At 36.4% G+C, this 21,421-nt stretch overlaps 1 protein-coding gene across 1 annotated transcript in view; it reads left to right on the plus strand.

The window, feature by feature from the left end:
• Positions 1 to 2,335: 2,335 nt before the first annotated feature.
• The window catches only part of LOC149527843 (Mitochondrial glycoprotein family protein), a 127,771-nt gene continuing 108,685 nt past the window's right edge, over positions 2,336 to 21,421 (plus strand). The window contains exon 1 of the mRNA XM_089812093.1: positions 2,336 to 2,948. Coding sequence (XP_089668219.1) covers positions 2,757 to 2,948 — 192 coding nt within the window. The 5' untranslated portion in view covers positions 2,336 to 2,756. The remainder of the gene's footprint in view (positions 2,949 to 21,421) is intronic.

The following is a 21,421-nucleotide window of genomic DNA, read 5'->3' on the forward strand; positions in this document are numbered from 1 at the left end:
TATAATATTGATATTAACTTACATGATTATTTATAAAACTGGCATCAGATAAGGGGACCACCAATACAAGGGCTAAAACCACAGCCATGATCAAACAAGTGATGTGAACCAGAATTTGGCTCTTTGCAAATTTGGTCAACTATGCAAGAACATTATTGTTCCTTCATCAAAATAATGGCAAGGAAGACTCAAGTGGACCTTGCTAGTATCTCTGATCAACAACCATCAAGAATTTCGAGGGCACTCTTAAACTTGTGTAGTTAGAGGTAAATTCAATGCCCAATACCTGTAAGTTGGCATTACAAAATGAGTATACATGTGCATGCATATAGAAGACAATGCAAAGAATGAGAAAGATTGAGACACCACATAGATCTCGCTAGGGAGTGACTATGAATTTGTCTATAGTCAACCCAACAAGTCACATATGTGAACAATCACATATGCATACAACATGGATAATGCAAGCATGTTAAATGGTTAGAGTATAATCATGTGTAAAATCAATGAATACATTAGTACTAATCCTAATCATCATATAACTAGGGGTTACTCCAATAGCCATAAATATTAATCCTTAAAGAGATCCCAAAACCACAGTCTTAATCATGTATAAAAGCATGAATAATGTCCATGTATCAATTAGAGTATGAGTACCAAAGCATCAAAATCATCACCAAAGATCATCAAACAAGATAGGTAGCACATAAAACTAACCATAGTTATAGGAGAACACAATTTATAATCACATAGATGTCTTATGTATCCATCTTAGCTCATAACATCAACATCCTATCCACATATACCCAAATCATGAAATATCATCAATGCATAAATATAAATACACACAAATAGGTAACCATAATCAATATACTTAATAACATCAATATGTCTATCATCATTGAACACTAGATTATGCATTTATTACAAATAAGCTAATAAAAATATATCATACAAGTATTTCAATACCAACACCTAATGCAAAATCATACTCATATGAGCAACCAAAAAAGCATGAAAGATCTTACATCATTCTATCAACTTCAACAAATAACAAGACATGTTAAGATTAAAAAATATATGAGTATTTTTTTAAAATTAATTAAATAATTAAATAATTAATATTAAATATTAAAATCATATACTTAATATTGAAAATATTTTAAAAATTAAACAATTAAAATAATTTAATTATAAAATTATAAAATTAGAAGAACATAAATTGATTAGAAAATAAGAATAAGTAGCCTTTGTTTCATCTAGCTAATAAGGGGCACATGCACCAAAGTTCTCGCCTTCATGTTTTTATGGTTGACTGAAGTAGTATTGCATGAAGGAGAAATTAAATTAGTTACAATTTTTAACTAAAATTTATTGACAATAAACTTTTTCAGCTACTTAAAAAAAAAAAAAATGTTGATTACCTAAATCAAAGTACTAAAATATGTAGTAAGTTTGAGGGGTAGTATTAATGGTATAAAAAAAAATTTGAGAAAAATAGTAAAATAGTAGCTAGTAAAACATAGTGTAAACTTTAAAAAAATAACATTTTACAATTGTCAAAAATAAACATCAATGTAAAACTAATAAGAAATGTATATAAAATAAGAAATAAAAAACATTTAACTCTATATTTGAACTTGGTAAGATAGTTAGTAAAATATAGTGTAAACTTAAAGAAATAACATTTTATAAATTACAAAAATAAACATCAATATAATACTAATAATAAATATATTTAAAATAAAAAATATAAAACATTTAACTCTATATTTGATTAAAATATCTAAATTATACAATTTAAAAAATATTTAACTCTATAAATTCATATGTCTTCTTCTTCATAAACTATCTTAAATAACTAGTATAGATATCTTAAATAAATCTATCTAAAGAAATGTCGATAAATATCCACTACGTAATAATCACTATTTAATTTAGTACATTTAAAATTATTTATATTTTCTTTATCTTCATTTATTTAGTTTTTTACTTACTTAAGCTTTTTATTTTTTATTTTAAAAAATTGGATGTTTCATATCTCTAAATATTATAATTTAAATAAATATTTTATGTGGTATTTATTAAATTATTTTTAAAAGTATTTTCTATTTATAATAAGATTTAAATTTTTGGCATGTAGATGGTTGTCAAATTTAACCTATAAGAATAAAAGTTTACATTAACACATTCACACTATCCCACTCAACCCATTTTGCCATTGTAGAATGCCTATGACATTAATAAATGTATTTAAAATAAGAAATATAAAATATTTAACTCTATATTTGATTAAAATATTTATATTTGAACTTGGTAAGAAAAACATATGAATAATCAATATGGATTAAACATTCATTTGTGAGATGGAAGATAAAAATGATTGTTTAATGCATTTATTTTTGTTGGCAAAATTGAATTTTTTTTATCATGGTCCAATACGATTTTCAAAAAAATTGTATTTTCAAATTTAAAAAAAAAATCAAATTAATAAAATTTTATATCTTCAAATTTTTAGATTTATATAACTAATATGAATCTCATGATTCCATTACATAGAACATAGAAAAACAGTGCGACTGTATCCTTGCGCGCTGCAGTTGAAAGCATCTAAATGTTGTGCTTACCACCTGAATGGAACAAGTATCTGAGCATATAAGTCTGGCTGGAACAGTATGAAACTGGACAGCTCCATTTATTTGCAGCATTTTGCATAACAAGCAAGTTGTATTTAGTTGTCGGAAATTCAGTATAAAATGGGCAGCAGAGTGTTGCAATGGCAGAGAAGGCTATTATCTATAACCAAGTGGAAGAGGATGATTGACAGAGGCGCATGGAAAGGGCAGGTGTGTTCTTTTTCTGCCGGCAGTGGGGGAAAGATTGAGAGCAGAGTTTTAGACCACCTGAAGAAGCACTATTTCGAAGCTTCCAAGATGCAACCGCCTCCCGTAAGCTCACCTGATCATTGCCTTTTTTTTGTGTGTTGTAGAATTAGTGGGCAAGTCACAGATCAGGGTCTTATATGATCCATTTGCATATCAAAGCATTTAACCAACAAAGGGAGGATTTCCCACATTGACGCATCCCTAGCTCTTGTTACTCCTTTTTTTCCATTCTTTGGAATTAACTAACATGCGGCCTTCTTGAAAAGTTGAAGGAAAGAAAAAACTGACAATATGCTTAAACGCTGTTACAAGGTAGTGATTATGACAACCACTTGACACATACATTGTTTTTATTATGATAAAAAAGGTTTCGAAGGGATTTGAAGCCCTTTAACAAAAGAGAAGTTAAGATATCCCAAAAGATTCCCGTAACAACCAGCAGCAGAAAGCCAGCCAAAAAAACTATCAACTGTATTATTGTAAGCACCAATGTGCTCTACAATTTTATGATTATTTAGCATCCACTTTATATATTTAGTTTTACATTATATTGCATTCTAGGACTTCATAATTGCATTTAATGCATACCTAATTCAAATATGGGTCCTCTAATCTCTCCATTCTTGTGCAAAATCTACACTAAGACCTTATTTCTAGGTGTCCTCTATTTTCCCTCCAATTACAAAATTCATTTCATCTCTTAGGCCCTATTTAACCTTTTATGGCCTTGGAATTCAATTCCAACATCGTAGCAAATTGTTTGTTTGGGTCTTGCATCTACTAACTGGCTGGGACCCATAAACCGAATCTTGGCCTGCTTTTGGTGGGTCACGTCTCTATTTCCAATAGTGTTCTAGGACATGTTGCCTTTTCCAACAATGTCTTAAAGTTTTGAGTCCAAATCTGGGGTTGGGGTCTGCCTTAAGCTATTTGCGGGATTTCTATATTTGTAGTTAACTTGCTTAATTCTATTGCCCAATTTCACTATAAGGGCAATCCTCACACCTTATTTCGGTAAGATGAAAACAATTGTAAGATGAAAGTCCCAATTTGATGACAAAAAGTAATTGCAAGGTTTTTGAAGTCATCCCATGGAGTGAGGTTTGATATTGAAGGCTATATCTATGTAATGTCCCTAGTTTTGCCAGCATCAAAATTTCAGGGTTTAGCCTATTATTGTGATCCTTGTAGGCTAATATGTTAGTTAGAGGCTTTTATTGGGGATTGACACTTTATGATGGGGCATAATTTCATATTATAATATTATAATAAAGTGAAAATATAAGAATATCTTTTATCCCACATTGGGGAGAAAAGTAAGTGAGCTCTCACAAGGAAAGAATAAAGGGCGCATGAGAGGCTCTTTTCTTATCATCCGATTATTGTCATTTACATTTAATGAGTTGTGTGGAGCCAAGGGTTTCAACATTTGCCACTCGAGAACGAAGTTCTTTTGTGTGCCACCATTTGAGTTGGTGAAATACCTAGTGGATTTGGTATTGGAAGGACATCATACAGGTGTTCTATTCGAGCATATTGGTGAAAATCCTTCAAGGGGTTGCAGCTATTGGAGAAGATGAATCAGTCTTTTCATTGTGCCGAATTTGTGGCCTAGGGCCAGATTGTGGAGTACGATTGAAGGAATAAGTCGAATATGATTACAGTGATTTGCTGCGGTGCCACCAGATAGTGACTCGCTACAGTAAAATCCAAATTTCTTGAGTAGTTTCTAGGTTCCTATCCATTTACATTTTGCATTGCATTGAGGTTAGAACTGAATATCTTAGGGCATTTGTAGGGATATAGAAATCAGTTGTGGAAGTTTTGTAATCTGATTTATATCAGAATCTTATATCAAAAAGTTGTCAGAAGGGATTAGAATATGATTGAACATCATAGAGGGTATTGCCCTAATGTCTTATTGTTACAGATGCATATTTCCTTATTTGTAATCAGTGTTATACGAAACATTTGCATCTTCATTGGTAGATGTTTTGGAGTTCTTTGCAAGCATATTTATTAAAGTTTGGCATTTAGAAAGCAATCATAATTTAATTCTGCAATATATCTCCTGTGTGCAAAGTGTTTGATGAATTCTCAGGTTAAGAAATTAGAAAATTAAAATAAGAATTGCAAGGGATATTATAGTGGTATCAGAGCTTGTTTGCAAAGTGTTTGACGAAATATCAAACAACAAAATAGAGAAGAATTTGGTGTTTGACAAAGTTATAACCGGTTGGGGTTATTACAATCTACCTATATCATGCATCTACATTCTCTCTCAAGCATTCAAGACATTGAAGACATCATTTTCATCATCATCATGGAGCTACAAATGTATCATGAGTATGGCTAGGAGATTTTCTTGTACTCTTTCTATCTACGGTTCGGTATAATTCCTGTTATTTTCAGAACTATGCATTGGTGCTTCATATTTACATGTTTCTATTTCAGACCTATGATTACTTACATACATTCAATCGTACATTGATTGGATTTTTATTCTAGGGGTTCAATCTATCACACATAGGGTAGATTTAGGCACTTTCTTATGCATTTAACTCATAGCAATTTAGACATACTCTAGATTCACAAGCACCGCACATTATCTCTATCATGGCAGCTATATGTAGACTTGGGAATCACAAAAACAGGGTTTGCCTAAGGCAAACCTTTGTATAGCTACACACACACACTGATTTTTCAGATTTGCAAGTGCAGATAGTCTCATATCCTTTACATAGGCCAAATGCTAGAATAATAAGATGCTTATTAACAAAGAATGGAAACATTCTTATACAATTTACAAGTTGTTAAGAAATAAAGTCCACTCACAACTAACGGGGGAAGGGGGGGAGTGAATGAGTTGTGAGAAAATATAATCAAAACCAAACTTACAAATCTGATCTCCAACAATTCAAACAATGATGCACAACAACAAGAAACCATACACTATAATACAATGATTTGTTGACTAGGGAAACCCTTAATCAGAGGGAAAAGCCTAGTTGGGATGACACCCACAAGACAATGTACTAATATATAAGCTCCTTGTGAAAAGATGTGACCTTGTTAGGAGTCAATTACAATACAATTAGTACAACAATCCCTGTTAGAGGATAGATCCTGTTAGGAGACCTTGAACCCTTGTTAGAAGGTTCCAACCTTGTTAAAGTCTAAAAGGAAACAAATAGACCCATTGCCTAAATGCTCCAACAAGTGTAAAAGATAAACCTCTAGGATAACATGTCCAAAAGCATGAACTGGCTGATTTGCAACTTACTTGCCAAAACAATTCCTTTGAAGCTCACCCCTATCAACCAACATCATTATTGCTGTACTCTGATCATCCAACATATAAATTCGCATCTACATCAATTGATCTTCCTTACATTCCATACTCAACGAAGGAAAACATCTTTCCTATATACCCTTTACACATAATTAATTACGTTGGCCTTTTAAAGCTTCCCTAATGTACTTTTGATTACATAGGTCCGAACTAAGGCAAACATGCCTTCATAAGCATTATTACAACTATTACAATATGGTTCCCATATGTTACAACATTAATATTACATTTGCCAATGATAAAATATACGCTTGCTCAACACAGTCGGTTTGTTAGTAAAATATACTACATTGTACACAATAATGACTTTTCTAGAATAACCCAAATGCTTCTCACCCAAACATATGCGCACAAACAAGTCTTCTATCATATCCCAAGCTCGCTGACATTAATTCTTGCTCGCCAATAAGATACAACAAAAATATTGCCAACTATCTTTGTCATTATTCTCTGTATACTGCTTTGTTACCAGTGTTCACCAAACAAGCTGCAACTCATCCAATTAACAACGTAAAGCATAGCGAATATAGATACGATATCTATGCTCATTCTTTTGTCCATATGTAAGCTCGCATACATAACACTATTACTAACTAACCTCGCTGAATTGATAATCAACTTGTGATATACACGATCTGTGTTTGTCATGAACGTACAACATATGTTGTCATCAATGAGAAAACTAGTCATCAATACAACATCTCAGATACTCATCTAAGCGCCAACAAAAGCCTCAATTCCTAACAATCTCGCCCTTTGGCATTGATAACAACATGTGGTGAAAAACCATCAATGTAAACATAATCTGTATCCTGTTGATTACATAATACAATTTTTTGAATATCGTCAACATATACAACCTTCACCTGCATATGCCTTCATTAATCAACTCTGGTACATTCCTTCTCTGATGAAAAAAGGCTTTTCATTGATCATCTTCCCCTTTGAGTTTGACATCAACGGCAAAGGTGCCAATATGCCAAACAACATATTTCATTGATCATCTCCCCTTGAAGTTCTCTCCCCCTTTGATGACCTTCATCAAAGCACCTTCATTAGATCAAGACAATTTGCAACCAAAGAAATTTCAAGTGCCAACAAACACCATTATGCCAAAAATCATTGCATAAGAGTTCTAGGATTAGCTCTGCTCAATGCCACCACTCCCCCTATGGAGTAGTACCAAGCATCACGTCCAGATGAATAAATATGCTTTGAATACACTGGATTAATACAAATCTGCATTAATTACATTGCACAAAGTGGGGTCATCCCCCCAAGCATACCTCTAAGGTACTCAAAAGTATCTTTAGCCAATGGTTTAGTAAATATATCTGCTAGTTGCTCTTTTGTACTTGCATATTCCAATCTGATTTCCTTCTTAGTAACTTTCTCCTTTAGAAAGTGATATTTAATTGCAATATGCTTAGTCTTAGAACGTAAAAGTAGATTTTTAGACATTAATTGTACTTGTATTATTACAATGGATGATATTCATTTCTGAAAATGTAATCCCAATATCCTTTAGCATTTGTTTCATCCACATTATCTAATTACAATCGTTTCTTGTTGCTACGTATTCTGCTTTTGCTGTAGATTGAGAAATACAATCTTGTTTTTTACTCAACCAGGATACTAACCTTCCTCCAAAGAAAAATGCTCCTCCACTTGTGCTTTTCCTGTTATCTACATCTCCTGCCCAATCAAGATCGGTATATGCATACAATTATTCCATAATCCGTATTCCAATGTTCCCTTCAAATATCTGAATATTCTTTTTATTGCTGCAAGATGTGTTTCCATAGGATCTGCTTGATACCTTGCTATAATTCCAATTGCACTAGCAATATTAGGTCTTGTATATGTCAAATACTGCAAGCCACCAATCATAGATCTATACCTTGTCTGCTGCATAATACTAGGTGAATCATCATTGTTAGTCAACTTGCATCCTGTTACCGTACGTGTTCCAACTGGTTTACAATTTTCCAAGCCAAATTTTGCTAATAGCTCTTTAAGGTACTTAGTTTGAGATATAAAGATATCATCCTTTGTTTGGATTATTTGCAATTCCAAAATGTACTTCATCTCACCAATCATAGACATTTCAAATTCACTTTTTTTGTTTCATGAGAAAATTTATTGCGCACCTCATCATTTCCTCCAAAAATGATATCATCTTCAAATACCTCAATAATTAGTCAATCATCTAGATTAACTTTTAAGTATAGATTACTGTCTACATTACCTTTCTTGAATCCCAAACTTAGCAAGTGTTTATCTAACATTGCATACCAAGTTGCTGGTGCTTGCTTTAGTCCATATAGTGCTGTCTTCAATTTGCATACCATGTCTTCTTGCTTTGTTAAAAGAAATCCATCAGGCTACTCAATATAGACGACTTCTTCAAGTTCTCCATTCAAGAAAGCTGACTCAACATCCATTTGATCTTTGTCTAATCTGAACTCTGTTTGTGGTGTATATTGTAATATTAACTTCTTCTCTCCAATGTACATGTGATATCTTTTCTTCAAGCAACATTGCCCTTATTGCCTCACAAATTGTTCTATTTGTTCTATGTGCTACTCCATTTTGTTGGTGTTTTAGGTGCTGAACTCTATAAAATAGTGAATACCTTTCTCCGAAATGTACTCCTTTTCTGTTTTTCCTTCATAGATTCCTTACACATCATGTTAGAAGGTTTCACAATCTTAGGTAGATCTCTGACTGCATTAGAATTACTCACCTTCACTATATTATCAAAATTTATATGACAAAATCTTCTATGCCATAGCTAACTATCATAAACTCTTGCTACAAAACAACTTATCTGAGTGGGGTTGAACTGAAACACATTATCAATGTTAGTCTTACCATATAAAGTTAAATAATCTTTTCCTTTTATCAAACAATGTGTATTATTACCAACTCTAACAACTCCATCACAACTTTTTAACTTAACAAACTTGTCTTTCTCATCTGTCGTGTGATGTGAACAACCACTATCAATAATCAAATTTGTTTTATTTTTCTCAATATGTGAAACAGGTGTCTTTTCTTCTTTAAAAAGACTTTCTTCTTTAATAGCGACAAATGTTATCTCATCTTTATCATCACTATCCATAAAATTGATATTTTTGACCTCAATCTAATCATCTCTAACATAGAGACATTCTTTAGGAACTTTTGATTTGTAAGGTCTAGGTTTTACCTTAGTGTCTCTTGTAGGACATCTTGATGCAAAGTGACTGTTGATACAAAAGTCTGCACCCATACTCGACGTATTACACCCAGGCGACCTCATGTAACATGACAACAACCTCCAAGTGTGAGACTTGCGCTCTAAGGTTGAATCTCTGGACAAGGCCAACTTCCTTATAATCAGGATGCACCTAAACTACTAGATTGAAACATGGTAACTACCTCTGCCTATGAATGCACTAAACATCAATAACATACCCAAATACATAAATCTTAACTCTATTACATCTTCCAAGAACTTGTATGTCGGTTGGAACTGATCAAATGCTAAAAGGAAATGTATTTTTCACCATACAACAATTAGCAACAATTTAAACACAACACACAAATTTGAGAAAATGGAAAAGAAACATTCAAAACGAGGCAATAAACATGAACATACTAATGAATGACAAGAAGAGATAAGAATGCATATATTTCATTAATGGAAGGCAAAGGAATACAATTGCAAAGCATATTGCTGGTGCAAAATGTAAATAGAGAAGAACCCCAAAGTTATGTACAAAATTGTTATTTATAGAGTTCAAGTATAACTCAGATTTTTACTTGAAGTTCAAACCCCAACAAGACTAGAGTTAGAGTTATAGAGAAGAATAAATAAATACCAAAGATAAATCTGATCTTTTGTAGCAACTTGCTCGTAGAAGTGATAGGGAAGACCCAAATGAATTCATCTAACAAAAGTGGAAGGATAAATTTGACAGATTTCATCGTTACAAACAATAAACAAGCATTGAGATACATTGGGGTTGTGCTACAAGGCCCAAAAACTCGCCGAGCATTAAAGAACTAGTCTTGGAAGTGTGTTGTGGCCGCAAGTGATCAAATCATGTCGCTATCAAACAATTGGGAAGGGATGACACCAAGTGTTAACCCGCCAGTGTACATCTGTAGAGTTGACCCGTGTGGAAAAGATTCGATTTGGCACAAAAAAGTGGGAACATTGGAAGAAGATTTTGCCATTTGAAAGGGACGACCCAAATGCTACAAAAAAACTCCCAATGAATGATTAAAGCACAACTCTTGATAAAGAAAAGCTTTAAATGTGAGGTTGGCATAGTTTCCAATGAATGGTGGAAGAACTAACAGAAGATTTGACTATTTTGCAAAGGCAGAAAAAGTGACTGCAAAAAAGCGAAACATGGATAACTTGGAAATGTTAACTTCAAATTGGCATGTTAACCCACTGCTGAAAAATCTAGCCCATTAAAGATCTCTTAGATCAGTTATTTGTGATGAGTTGAATGGGGGCAAAATAGCCAACATGTCTAGCGACTCAACATGATGCTTGCTTGCTAAGCATAAGATCAGTAGCCTTAAGCAATCCATTGGGCATGAAGTCACCAACATAGAACAACGTGTTAGCCCACTTGTAACTTCACAAAAATTGCAACTAACTATTAGGCAAAAGCTTCTAACAGCTTCCAGGAGAAGAGAAAAACTATGCATGTGCACTTCTTGGAAAGCTGAAAACACCTACTCTAATATGTACAAGTATTTAGAACCAAAATAAATCAAACAAAGCTATTAACTGGCTTGTTGAAGTAGCTGCCCATCCTCACAAGTCTTTTGTTCTTTTTGTGCATGTCTTGTCAAACATATCAGCAAGCATGACAAGCATACTGTTGCATGGAAAGCCTTCTCAATATTGAGAACAATGAAGCTCTCCAACATTAGGACATTGTCTTGTTGAACAAGATACACTTGCACTTGTTTTTTATATTCCCACTCATGCTTTGAAATAAGCATGATTGGGGACAACTTGCTGATTTGTTGTAGAGCTAGATGCCTTATGGGGAATCCTCTTGATGGCTCCGGGTTTAAGAAATCAAATTTGACCATGCTGCTGTGCTTTGCAATGGTGGTATCTTGCTTTCTTGAAAGTGGCTCCTCCTTTTGTTGTGAAGAAATGATCTCCACCTTGTCTTCATGGTGCTCATGAACCACTCTCCTAGGAGCTACTGGTATGATGTGAATCTCCACTTTTTACTGCTGCAACTCATGATTTTCTAATGAAGGAGCAAATTTCTTAATGTCTATGGATGAGAAACTATTCCAACTCATACCAAAAATTCTCTTCATCAGACTTTCTTGCTTTGCTGCAGTAATATGCATAGGTTGAGGGGCAACCTCATGCATATCAGCATGTTCTTTCTCAAGGACAGAGCTATCTTTGGTGTCCTCTTTCTCATCATCCATATCATGGAGGACTTCATGTTGCAACAAATGATCTTCCTCTTCCTCTAGCAACAGACCCTCATTTTCTTGTAAAGGCTCAAAAGCCATGATTTATTCCTCAAGAGAAGGAACAACCTTGTTTTCTTTCCCTTCCTCCACAAATGAGGGAAGCTGTTCAAATAAGAGGACTAGATCCTCTTCCTGTTGTTTCATCTCCATGTCTTTGTCCTCCTCAACAGGCTGTAACTCCTCCCATGGTAGCTTTTTGGGCTTTGTTTCACTCTCCCAAAATGACATGTTTGGACCATCAAGAGTCCATACAATCGATCCACCCTCAAAGAGTGAAATGGTAATAGGTATAGAAGGTTGATAAGGCCATCACTTTTGCACGAGGAGTGGAGAAGTTACAACAGCAGACTCTCGTAATGAAGGGGGCTTCTTGAAGCTTGGAATGACAAATTTTGGAGAAGGGGCTGCCTCTGCTTCTTTGGTCTGAAAATGAACCAACTTGAGCCTCATTTCCTCTTCTTTCGTTGCGACAGACGATTTCAATTAGATCTTTTACCTCGGTGAAGACCTTTAAGTGCTTTTTTGAAACCCTAAGCTGGACCGTAGATTAAACTTCATCAACGGCTGGAGATTCATTTGAAGTGTTGCCTTATGTTTTAACTAGGTCCACATGGCCTTCCTTTATTCACTCTCCATCTTAGCTGGGCCGAGACGATCACCTTTCTTTATAAAACACATCAATGGTTAATGCTTCTGTGCATCTTATCTTCATGAGATTACGAGGGCTGTACGATTTGTACACCATTTAATTTTGGCCTGAAATGGATTTGAGTGTGACAAGTCTCATTATTCCGGAGACTTTCTCCAAAATTTTTTATTGTTCAACATTTAGGCCTGAAATTCATTTGGAGTCGTTGATCTAATCTCCATTCGACGGTTAGGATAATCCGACCTTTTACTTGTCATTGCTTAGTGCACCGCGGGACCCTTACCACATGGAAACTTATGATTAGGTTTTGACTATTTAACTTTAGAGACCACGTAAACATGAAAGTTAAATCATTGTCATCAATTTGACTCTATTCGATGGTCCAGAATGATTCATCAAGCCCTTTCACCTTTCAACACTCATCCTGCCACCTTGATTGTGGTTCTCCACCATTACTGAATATTTGAGCTCTTCCTTTGCATTGGATTCAAATGCTCTTCCTTCTAACTTGTTTCCATGATCTGCATCATATCCCTTGGCCTTGATCTCGATGTTCTCTGCTGCCTTTTCCTTTGAATATAAGTGTGATCTTCTTTTCAAAAGCATCTTGTCTTCATTATGAACCCTTGATCAAAGCATTAGGCTTTTAGAACAACTTCCCTCTCATTTAGGAAATGCATAGATTTACCCTCCCTTTCCTAATCACCTAATATGAACAAATGCATTAGATTGCTTTTGAATGCCAACCTAGGTGCACATAGAGGAATAGATGAGAGAAGAAGTTCCTTAAGGGCAATCTAGACCCAGACATGGCATCACATTGACTCAACCCTAATCTTAGAAGTTTGAAAAATATAGGGGAACTGAAATCATCGCAACAATTGGCTTTGACTTGGGGACTTAGGCATACTAATGCCTAAGCAAGAACCTAAAAATCTCTTGGTTTTGCAAAAGAGCTTGGCAAAGACACACACAAGCACACATAGCAATAGACCACCTCACTTCCTTTATTATAGAAAACACCAAATAGCAAAGATCATTGCCTTAGTCCATTGGGCTGCAGAGTCACAGGGAGATGCTATGCATTTGGGTGGTGGGGAAGTAGGGCAGCCAACACAAAGGGAAAGCAAACACATAGAAAGAAGGACAACTAAACTAAACACACATCTAACCTAACATGTTTACAGAGGTGAGATGAATCTCACCTTATGAAACCAGTAGCAAAAAATACTTAAGTGAATCCACTTACTGATTGACTGAAGAAGGATCCCTTCCTCCACAATTGATTTTGCTCTCTAAGCGGGATTCCTACTTGTAGCAGCAGCAACAGCCCTTGATGTTGTTCTGCAGATGGTTTTCAACACTGAAAGGCAGGTAGGTAATCCTTTGCTTGATGGAAGTGGCCAGACTCTCATAGTCAGTGTTTTCTAGGTTATCATATCTCTCCTCGTAGATCTCAGCTTCATAATTCGGAGAAGGAAATAACATCTCCTTCATCGTAGGGTACTCTTTAGGATAGTCACCAACCTTGTTATCATGGGGAACAAAAATTTCTTGGGTCATGCAAGATTCTTCTTTCCTTACATCCTCTAGTGTGTCAATATTTTTCTCAATAACAGGTTCACACTTTGGATTGACAATGTCTAGTTCATAAGGATGACAAGGAAGAACATCAAACAGCTCATATTCAATAGCTAGATCCGTCATACCCAAGTTGTTGTGAGAGATTTCTGCTGTCCACTTCATTGTTTCTTCAAAGGAGTTATGATTATGGACATTCAGCAAGCTCACAAATAATACATCCACCCTTAAGCCCTCTTCAACAAGTCCTTCATCAGGTGAGCATTTTTCAATAGGAGATGACCAAAAGGGAGCAACTTCTCTTTCTATGTCTTATACATTCCTGTTGTTATTTAGGACTTGTTCTTCATCATCATTAGAGGTAAGGGTATTGTAATCAGAGATAAAATTGCCAAAACCAGAAATTGTATTAGGATGGAAAATGGTCTCATGAAAACGCTCTTCCTTGTCATTGCTTACTGGTCTTCTATAAAGGATAGGGGCTGATTGAGACATATGGTAACCAAGGTCTTCTTCTTCAATCATTGGACTTCCTATGCTATTTTTACAGGCATAGTGAGAAGGTTCAGCGACTTGAGGATTGACATTCATGATATCCTCTTGAGGGTATTCATCAAATGAATCTATAATCTCAGTAGGATGGGATAGGCTTTGACACATTTCAGACTGAGACTCAACAACTAGAACATCCGCATTATCGGGAACCTTAGCATCTTCTATTCCTTTTATCAATCCTGATAAATTTAAACTCTTTTCAATCCTAATAACTTCTTGTTTGGTAGCTTCAAGATCACAAACCTCAATCTCTTTCACTTGATGTCTTATCTCTGATGACATGGCTAGGATGAAGAATACAACTTGGTTGTAGGAGTTGGGCATGCTGTCTTCAGGGATCTTGGCCAATATGTGATCAAACCAGTCCATGAAATCTTGGATCCCTTCATCATCATTCCTCTTGATCTTCAAAAAGCTGAGTGCCAGTGAAGTTACATCTTCTTCTTCTTTTGCAGGAGGTACAGGAATGTTCTCTTCCTCATACTAACAAGGCTTCTCTTTTCTCACCTTCTCAACTACCATTGACGTCTCACCTCTCGGATGGGATGGATGCTTTGGAATAGAATGATAACTATCTTTATTTGAATTGAGATTTGCTTCATCAGATGAATCTAATGAAGACTTACTGTCTCCTTCTTTAGCATCGGGAGGGTTCACTTGTTCGCTGAGAATTGGGATAGACACAGGTGACTTCACCGGTAGTTCTTCATGCTCAAATAGCATTAGTTGCTTCAGCCTCGACATCTTACTCTCACACTCTTGCAAGTCTTTTAATTTATGGAAACAATTGCAGAGGTGATTCCATATCTTCCTTGCTCTGGGGTCATCCCCTCTGCTAAGACTCTATGCAAAATTGAACAAGATCTTTCGAAACACCTTGTCATCCGTTGTATGGAGTTCTTCAAGAGTAGGCTCAGGCCTTGGCCTTTTCTCATTTTTCACATTAGGCATGGTCATTTCTTCACTTGTCTGGGTCCAAGTTGAGACTTCTCCTTCCGGGTGCACACCAAAACATTCATCATCTTTTTCACAAAGAGTAGGCTCTTCTTCTATAGGAGCACAAGTACACACAAGTGGAGGATCATTAGCTCTAGCTGCTAGTTCTTTCTTTATTTCTTCCATCTCCCGCCTCAACTCCCGTATTTTGTACTCAGCCCAGTCTTCTATCTCATGGTATCTTGCACAAACCTAGTGCCAAAGTCTCTGACTATCGATGTAAAAGGTGCACTTTTGATATTTGTTATAAAGCTGATGAAGCAAAGGGTCACTCCATCTATAGAGGTCTTCAAGGGTAGGGTCAGGTCTAGACTTGACCATCTTCTTACAATTAGGCATGGTCATTATATAGAGTCGCCAATTCTGAACATACAAGATAATTTAAAACATAGGGGAATAATGATCTTGAGATACTAGAGATCCTATTAGGATTGCTCTGTAGTAGAATCGTTTGATAACCAGAGATTCATTTAGGTTTCCCAGCGGAGTTGCCAAAAACTGTTGGTAAACAATTTGTCCCTCACCTTGACTCCTTATGCCCAAGATTGTGAGAAACAAGCTATCTACAACAGATTGGATTAGTGCACTCCTATGTCACTAATCCCTAAATTGAAGGGTACAACTCCCCTATGTGAATATGATATTCAATAAATGATGTTTTTACTTGATCAAAGGGTGACTATTGGGTATGCTCTTAACCTAAGAGCATAAGAGGCTAACTAGATTTCTCATACACATAAGCAATCTAGGTGAGGTTTAGGGCTAACGTCTAACACTACTCCTACTCCTAAATGCAAAATGCAACTGAGCTATCAGAATGCAGCCCCTGCAATGGAAAGGAAGCAGATTTGCATGTGAAAGGTAAAGTGGAATCTACCTATACTGCTAACCCCTCTTCTGAAGTGGAATCTAGAGAGAAACTATCAGCTTCATACACAAATGAGCTCCATAAGAAACTAACCTACATGCAAAACTATCTCGACTAGAAGAGACAATGCTCTTAATATGAGAAGTGTTGATCCTAAATGGAATCAAGACCAACAAGATCTTAGTTGCAGACATCATACACATCCTCCATTTCACACACCCTCTCAATTCTCACTTAGTATCTGGAAATACAGGGGGAGAAGTTGCATGAAACTTGCCGATCCTTTATTGATTGAAATGAAATTACATATATAGGCCCCCTTTCTTGGGTTCTTGGCCATTTACAATCCTTATCACATGGAAGACTACTAGTCTTCAGTTACATCAAATTATTGCATTACCACAACATTGGAATATCAACAGTTATTGGTTACATATCCGAGGAGAAGAAGAGATAAAACAGAAAGAATAAGAATAGAGAAGGTCAACCGTTACATTATCACTGAGAAACATATAGAAAACCCAAAGATTCTTCCTTCTGACATCGATGGATTCTTCTGCACATGTGTTCATTCTCTATTAATGCTCCAATCAACGCTCCAATTCACTCTACAATCGAGAAGATTCAAACTCATCGATGAAACATTGGCTCTGCCTTTGAAAACTTCTTTTGCCTTTGACTAACCCTTGACTTTAAATACGAGTCGTTGATCTTGCAATGGATGGTTGCTATTAGATCTTTTACCTTGGTGAAGACCTTTCAGTGCTTTTTCGAAACTCTGAGTTGGACCGTAGATTAAATTTCATCAATGACTGGAGATTCATTTGATGTGTTGCCTTATGTTTTAACTGGGTCCATGTGGCCTTTATTCACTCTCCATCTTAGCTAGGCCTAGACGATCACCTTTCTCTATAAAACACATCAACGGTTAATGCTTTTGTGCATCTTATCTTCACAAGATTATGGGGGCCGTACGATCTGCACACCATTTAATTTTGGCCCGAAATGTGAGACGACCCTTATTATAAGGCCACTAAAAAAAACAATACTGAACGGTGGCAATTCGTCAAATACTTGGCATGCAATCGTTAAATGAGTAAGGTTGTAATGTTTCAAACAAATTCGCCAAATAAGATGGATTTAACAATTGCAATGAATAATAGTAGCACCAACAATATTCAGGAAATCTTATTGTAATTTGCATTTAAGGACAGATCTGTTACAAGTTCTAATGATAATAGCAAGTCCTTTCAATGTTTTATAGTAATCCAATTAAAGATAGATGAATAACAGCGTCAGGACTGTAAGAACTGAACATATACAATTAAAGCAACATCAAGAACCTGGAATTGCCGCCCCCATTGGTTGTCATGTGTATATACTCCCAAGACCGCACCTTCCCCAGCCTGACTGCAGACCCTGCCAATTTGAATGAATGGTGACCGATTGAAACTCAGGTCTATTCTTAGCCTCCCCTTCATAGCCTGGGTAAATGCTGATGCTGCTGAAGTAATAACAAACTGCCGTACGAACCTGTGCAAGGATGCTTCAATTGCTTATCACAATTGCTGCCTGGAAATGACGAAACTGGCCTCAACTGAATCACCACCACCCTGCTCTTAGGATGATCGAAATTTGGACCTTAGTTCTGTTCTAGACCTGCTTGCCCATACTACTGTACTTGTACGGCTTTGTGTGATTTTTTAATTATAATTTCCAGCTTGCAAAAACAATGACTTTTTTGGTAGAAGCTGAATCGCCTGGGTTCTAGGATGGTAACACATTAAACAGCATGAAGTTTGGAGCGGATATGAGGGACTAGTATCCAAAAAGTGCTTCCCAGCTTCCCTTCGAATTCTTCAGTTCTGTATCATCTATGTGTAGTTGACAACTTAAATTTACCTCTTGCAAGTCCTCCGATGAAGAATGATACAAGTATCCCACCACACGTCTCCAAGAAGTCGTCACCCTTCAAACAATTTGAGTACGCAAATAAGCCCAACATGAAATGGCTGAAGACCACCTCCAATGTGCAGCCCTTCGGAAGATATCTCACTTCCTTAGTTATGCAGATCCAAGGGAGTTTTCGTTCCCAAAGACCTAATGGAAATTTGCAGACCAAAGACTACAAATTGCGCCAATATGAATAGAAGTTAAATCCACAAAATCGCTTGTCTAAATGGGTGCCTCCCGCCCTCTATTTATTCACCTTTTTAAGAAGTCACTAGGAGCTTCTAGAAACATCTTTTTATAAAATCTTATTATAATGCACTTAATTAAATAAATAACTTTATAAAATTAAAAGTGCAATCTCAATTCAAAATTAGAACATGTAGGCCCCACTTACTGGATGTAGGCTCAATTATAACTCTCCGAGAGCAATATGCAATCATCTGGCAACAAGATGCAATTTAATATCATTATTTATCAGCTAGTTAGTTTGCATACCAACTGTTTGTAAAAATTTCAGTTGGCTGTAGGTGTTCATTTCTCATGCTTAGATCATATATATGCACTGAATATTGTCAAAATTAGTAGCACACTCATATTAGGTCATCGTGTAGTCCATTGTAGTCTTCTAGCACAAGATTCTCATTGATGCAAATTGAAGAAAAAGTCATTTGAAGCTAGCTGAAATACTATATCAGTCATACGTCCCTTGCATGTGAATTGTTTGATGAAATTCCTTGAGCTTTCATCAGCATTTTTGAGAGCAGATTTGAGGAGGGTTATTACAAAAGACTACAAATTGCTCCAATATGAATAGAAGTTAAATCCACAAAATCGCTTGTCTAAATGGGTGCCTCCCGCCCTCTATTTATTCACCTTTTTAAGAAGTCACTAGGAGCTTCTAGAAACACCTTTTTATAAAATCTTATTATAATGCACTTAATTAAATAAATAACTTTATAAAATTAAAAGTGCAATCTCAATTCAAAATTAGAACATGTAGGCCCCACTTACTGGATGTAGGCTCAATTATAACTCTCCGAGAGCAATATGCAATCATCTGGCAACAGGATGACTCTTTCTCCAAAATCATTTGCCTACGAGAGTCAATGATAGGCAAATCTACTGTAGGAATCATGTCACTAGAAAGGGGACATGACAGTCCGCCCTTCCTGAAATTGCTTGCCCTCAAGCAATCTCAAGGCTGGATGCTGCAAAATTGTTTCATTTTCCCAAGTGGCATCTTCAACTGGTAGATCTCTCCATTTAACCAAATATTCTTTGATCACCCTTTTGCGGAGCTGCTTTTCCCTACTAGCCAAAATGAATTTCGGCACTAAGATCAATTTCCCTTCATCATCTAAGGGAGGTAATATTGCAGAAGGTACCACATTCTGTCCGAACGCCTTTTTGAGCCGCGACACATGGAACACATTGTACACTTTGCTATCTGCTGGAAGCTCAAGCTCATAAGCCAATTCCCCTATACGCCTAGTGATCCTGAAAGGCCCATAATACCTAGGCTTAAGCTTCTCTGATCCACTCTTCTTAAGAGTAGATTGTCGATAGGGCTGAAGCATGAGGTAAACCATGTCACCAACCTCAAAGCTCCTCTCTGTCCTCTTTTGATCTGCATACTGCTTATACTGATTCTGTGCCCTGGCGATGTTATCTCGAAGAACATTAATAATGTCCTTACTCTCCTGAATCAAATCCCCGACACATAGGACCCTAACATCACTCAACAACAAATCAACAAAGCTTGGTGCATCATATCCATATAAAGCTCGGAAAGGTGTCATCTGGATAGACATGTGAAAGGTGGTATTATAACAATATTCACACAAATAAATCCATCTCACCCATGCCTTCTGCTGATCAGCCACGTAATTCCTCAAGTAGCCTTCCACCCACTTGTTCACTATTTCCGTTTGTCCATCAGTCTGCTGGTGATAACTAGTACTGGGTGTAAGCTCAGTGCCACATAATCGGAACACCTCCTGCCAAAAATGACTCAAGAATCTACTATCTTTGTCGCTCACAACACTTCGGGGTATCCCATGTAACTTGAAAATCTCTCTAAAGAATACCTCAGCCACCTGTACTGCTGTGTAAGTAGTGGTGATGGGAAAGAAGTGAGCATACTTCGTTAGTCTATCCACCACCACATAAATGCAATCACGTCCCTGGGCCTTGGGCAAGCCTGTAATGAAATCCATGGATATGCATTCCCACTTTTGATCCGGAATGGGAAGTGGCTATAGGAGTCCTGCTGGGAAGGTGTGCTCTTGTTTATTCTGCTGACAAACAGGACACTCACGAACATACTGCAATACATCTGTCTTGAGTCCTTTCCATGTGAACCGTTCTCGCACCTGCCTATATGTTTTGAAGTACCCGGGATGACCAGCTGTAGGTGAATCATGAAGAGCCCTCATAATAGACCGCTTCACCTTCGATCCTGGGACTAAAAATATCCTGTGCTTATAAATAATCAATTCATCCACAAGTGTATACCTGGTATCAACAATTGACCCATCAACTATCCAAGATGCCCAAGAGTCTCTAGCATACTCTGCAACAATCAAATGCTTCCATTCCTCAGAGATCTCAACCATCGCACTGAGATGTGGCCTTCGTGACAAGGCGTCTGCTACCACATTCTGAGTCCCCCTCACGTATGATATATCAAAGTCGTAAGCTTGCAGCTTACCCATTTCTGCTGTCTATCATTGAGATCTCTCTGACCAAGGAAATGTCTCAAACTGTTGTGGTCAGTTTTTATACAAAACTTACCACCTACTAGATACTGCTTGAATTTAGCCAATGCGTGCATAATGGCTAACATTTCCTTATCGTAAATGCTGAATGATCTCTTTGGCCCATGGAGTTTCCTGCTCTCATATGCAATAGGGTGTTTGTCCTGCATCAAAACAGCCCCAATACCATCTCCTGATGCGTCACACTGAAGCTCAAATGGTTTCGAGAAATCGAGCAATGCTAATACCGGACATGAAGTCATGATCTCCTTAAATCTGTCAAAACAAGCCTGTGCCTTCGATGTCCAAACAAAGGTT

Source organism: Cupressus sempervirens, unplaced genomic scaffold (genome assembly GCF_028749045.1).
Source record: "Cupressus sempervirens isolate cs-2001-9-10 unplaced genomic scaffold, ASM2874904v1 CseChr00s100002_03, whole genome shotgun sequence".
NCBI classification, from domain to species: Eukaryota; Viridiplantae; Streptophyta; class Pinopsida; order Cupressales; family Cupressaceae; genus Cupressus; species Cupressus sempervirens.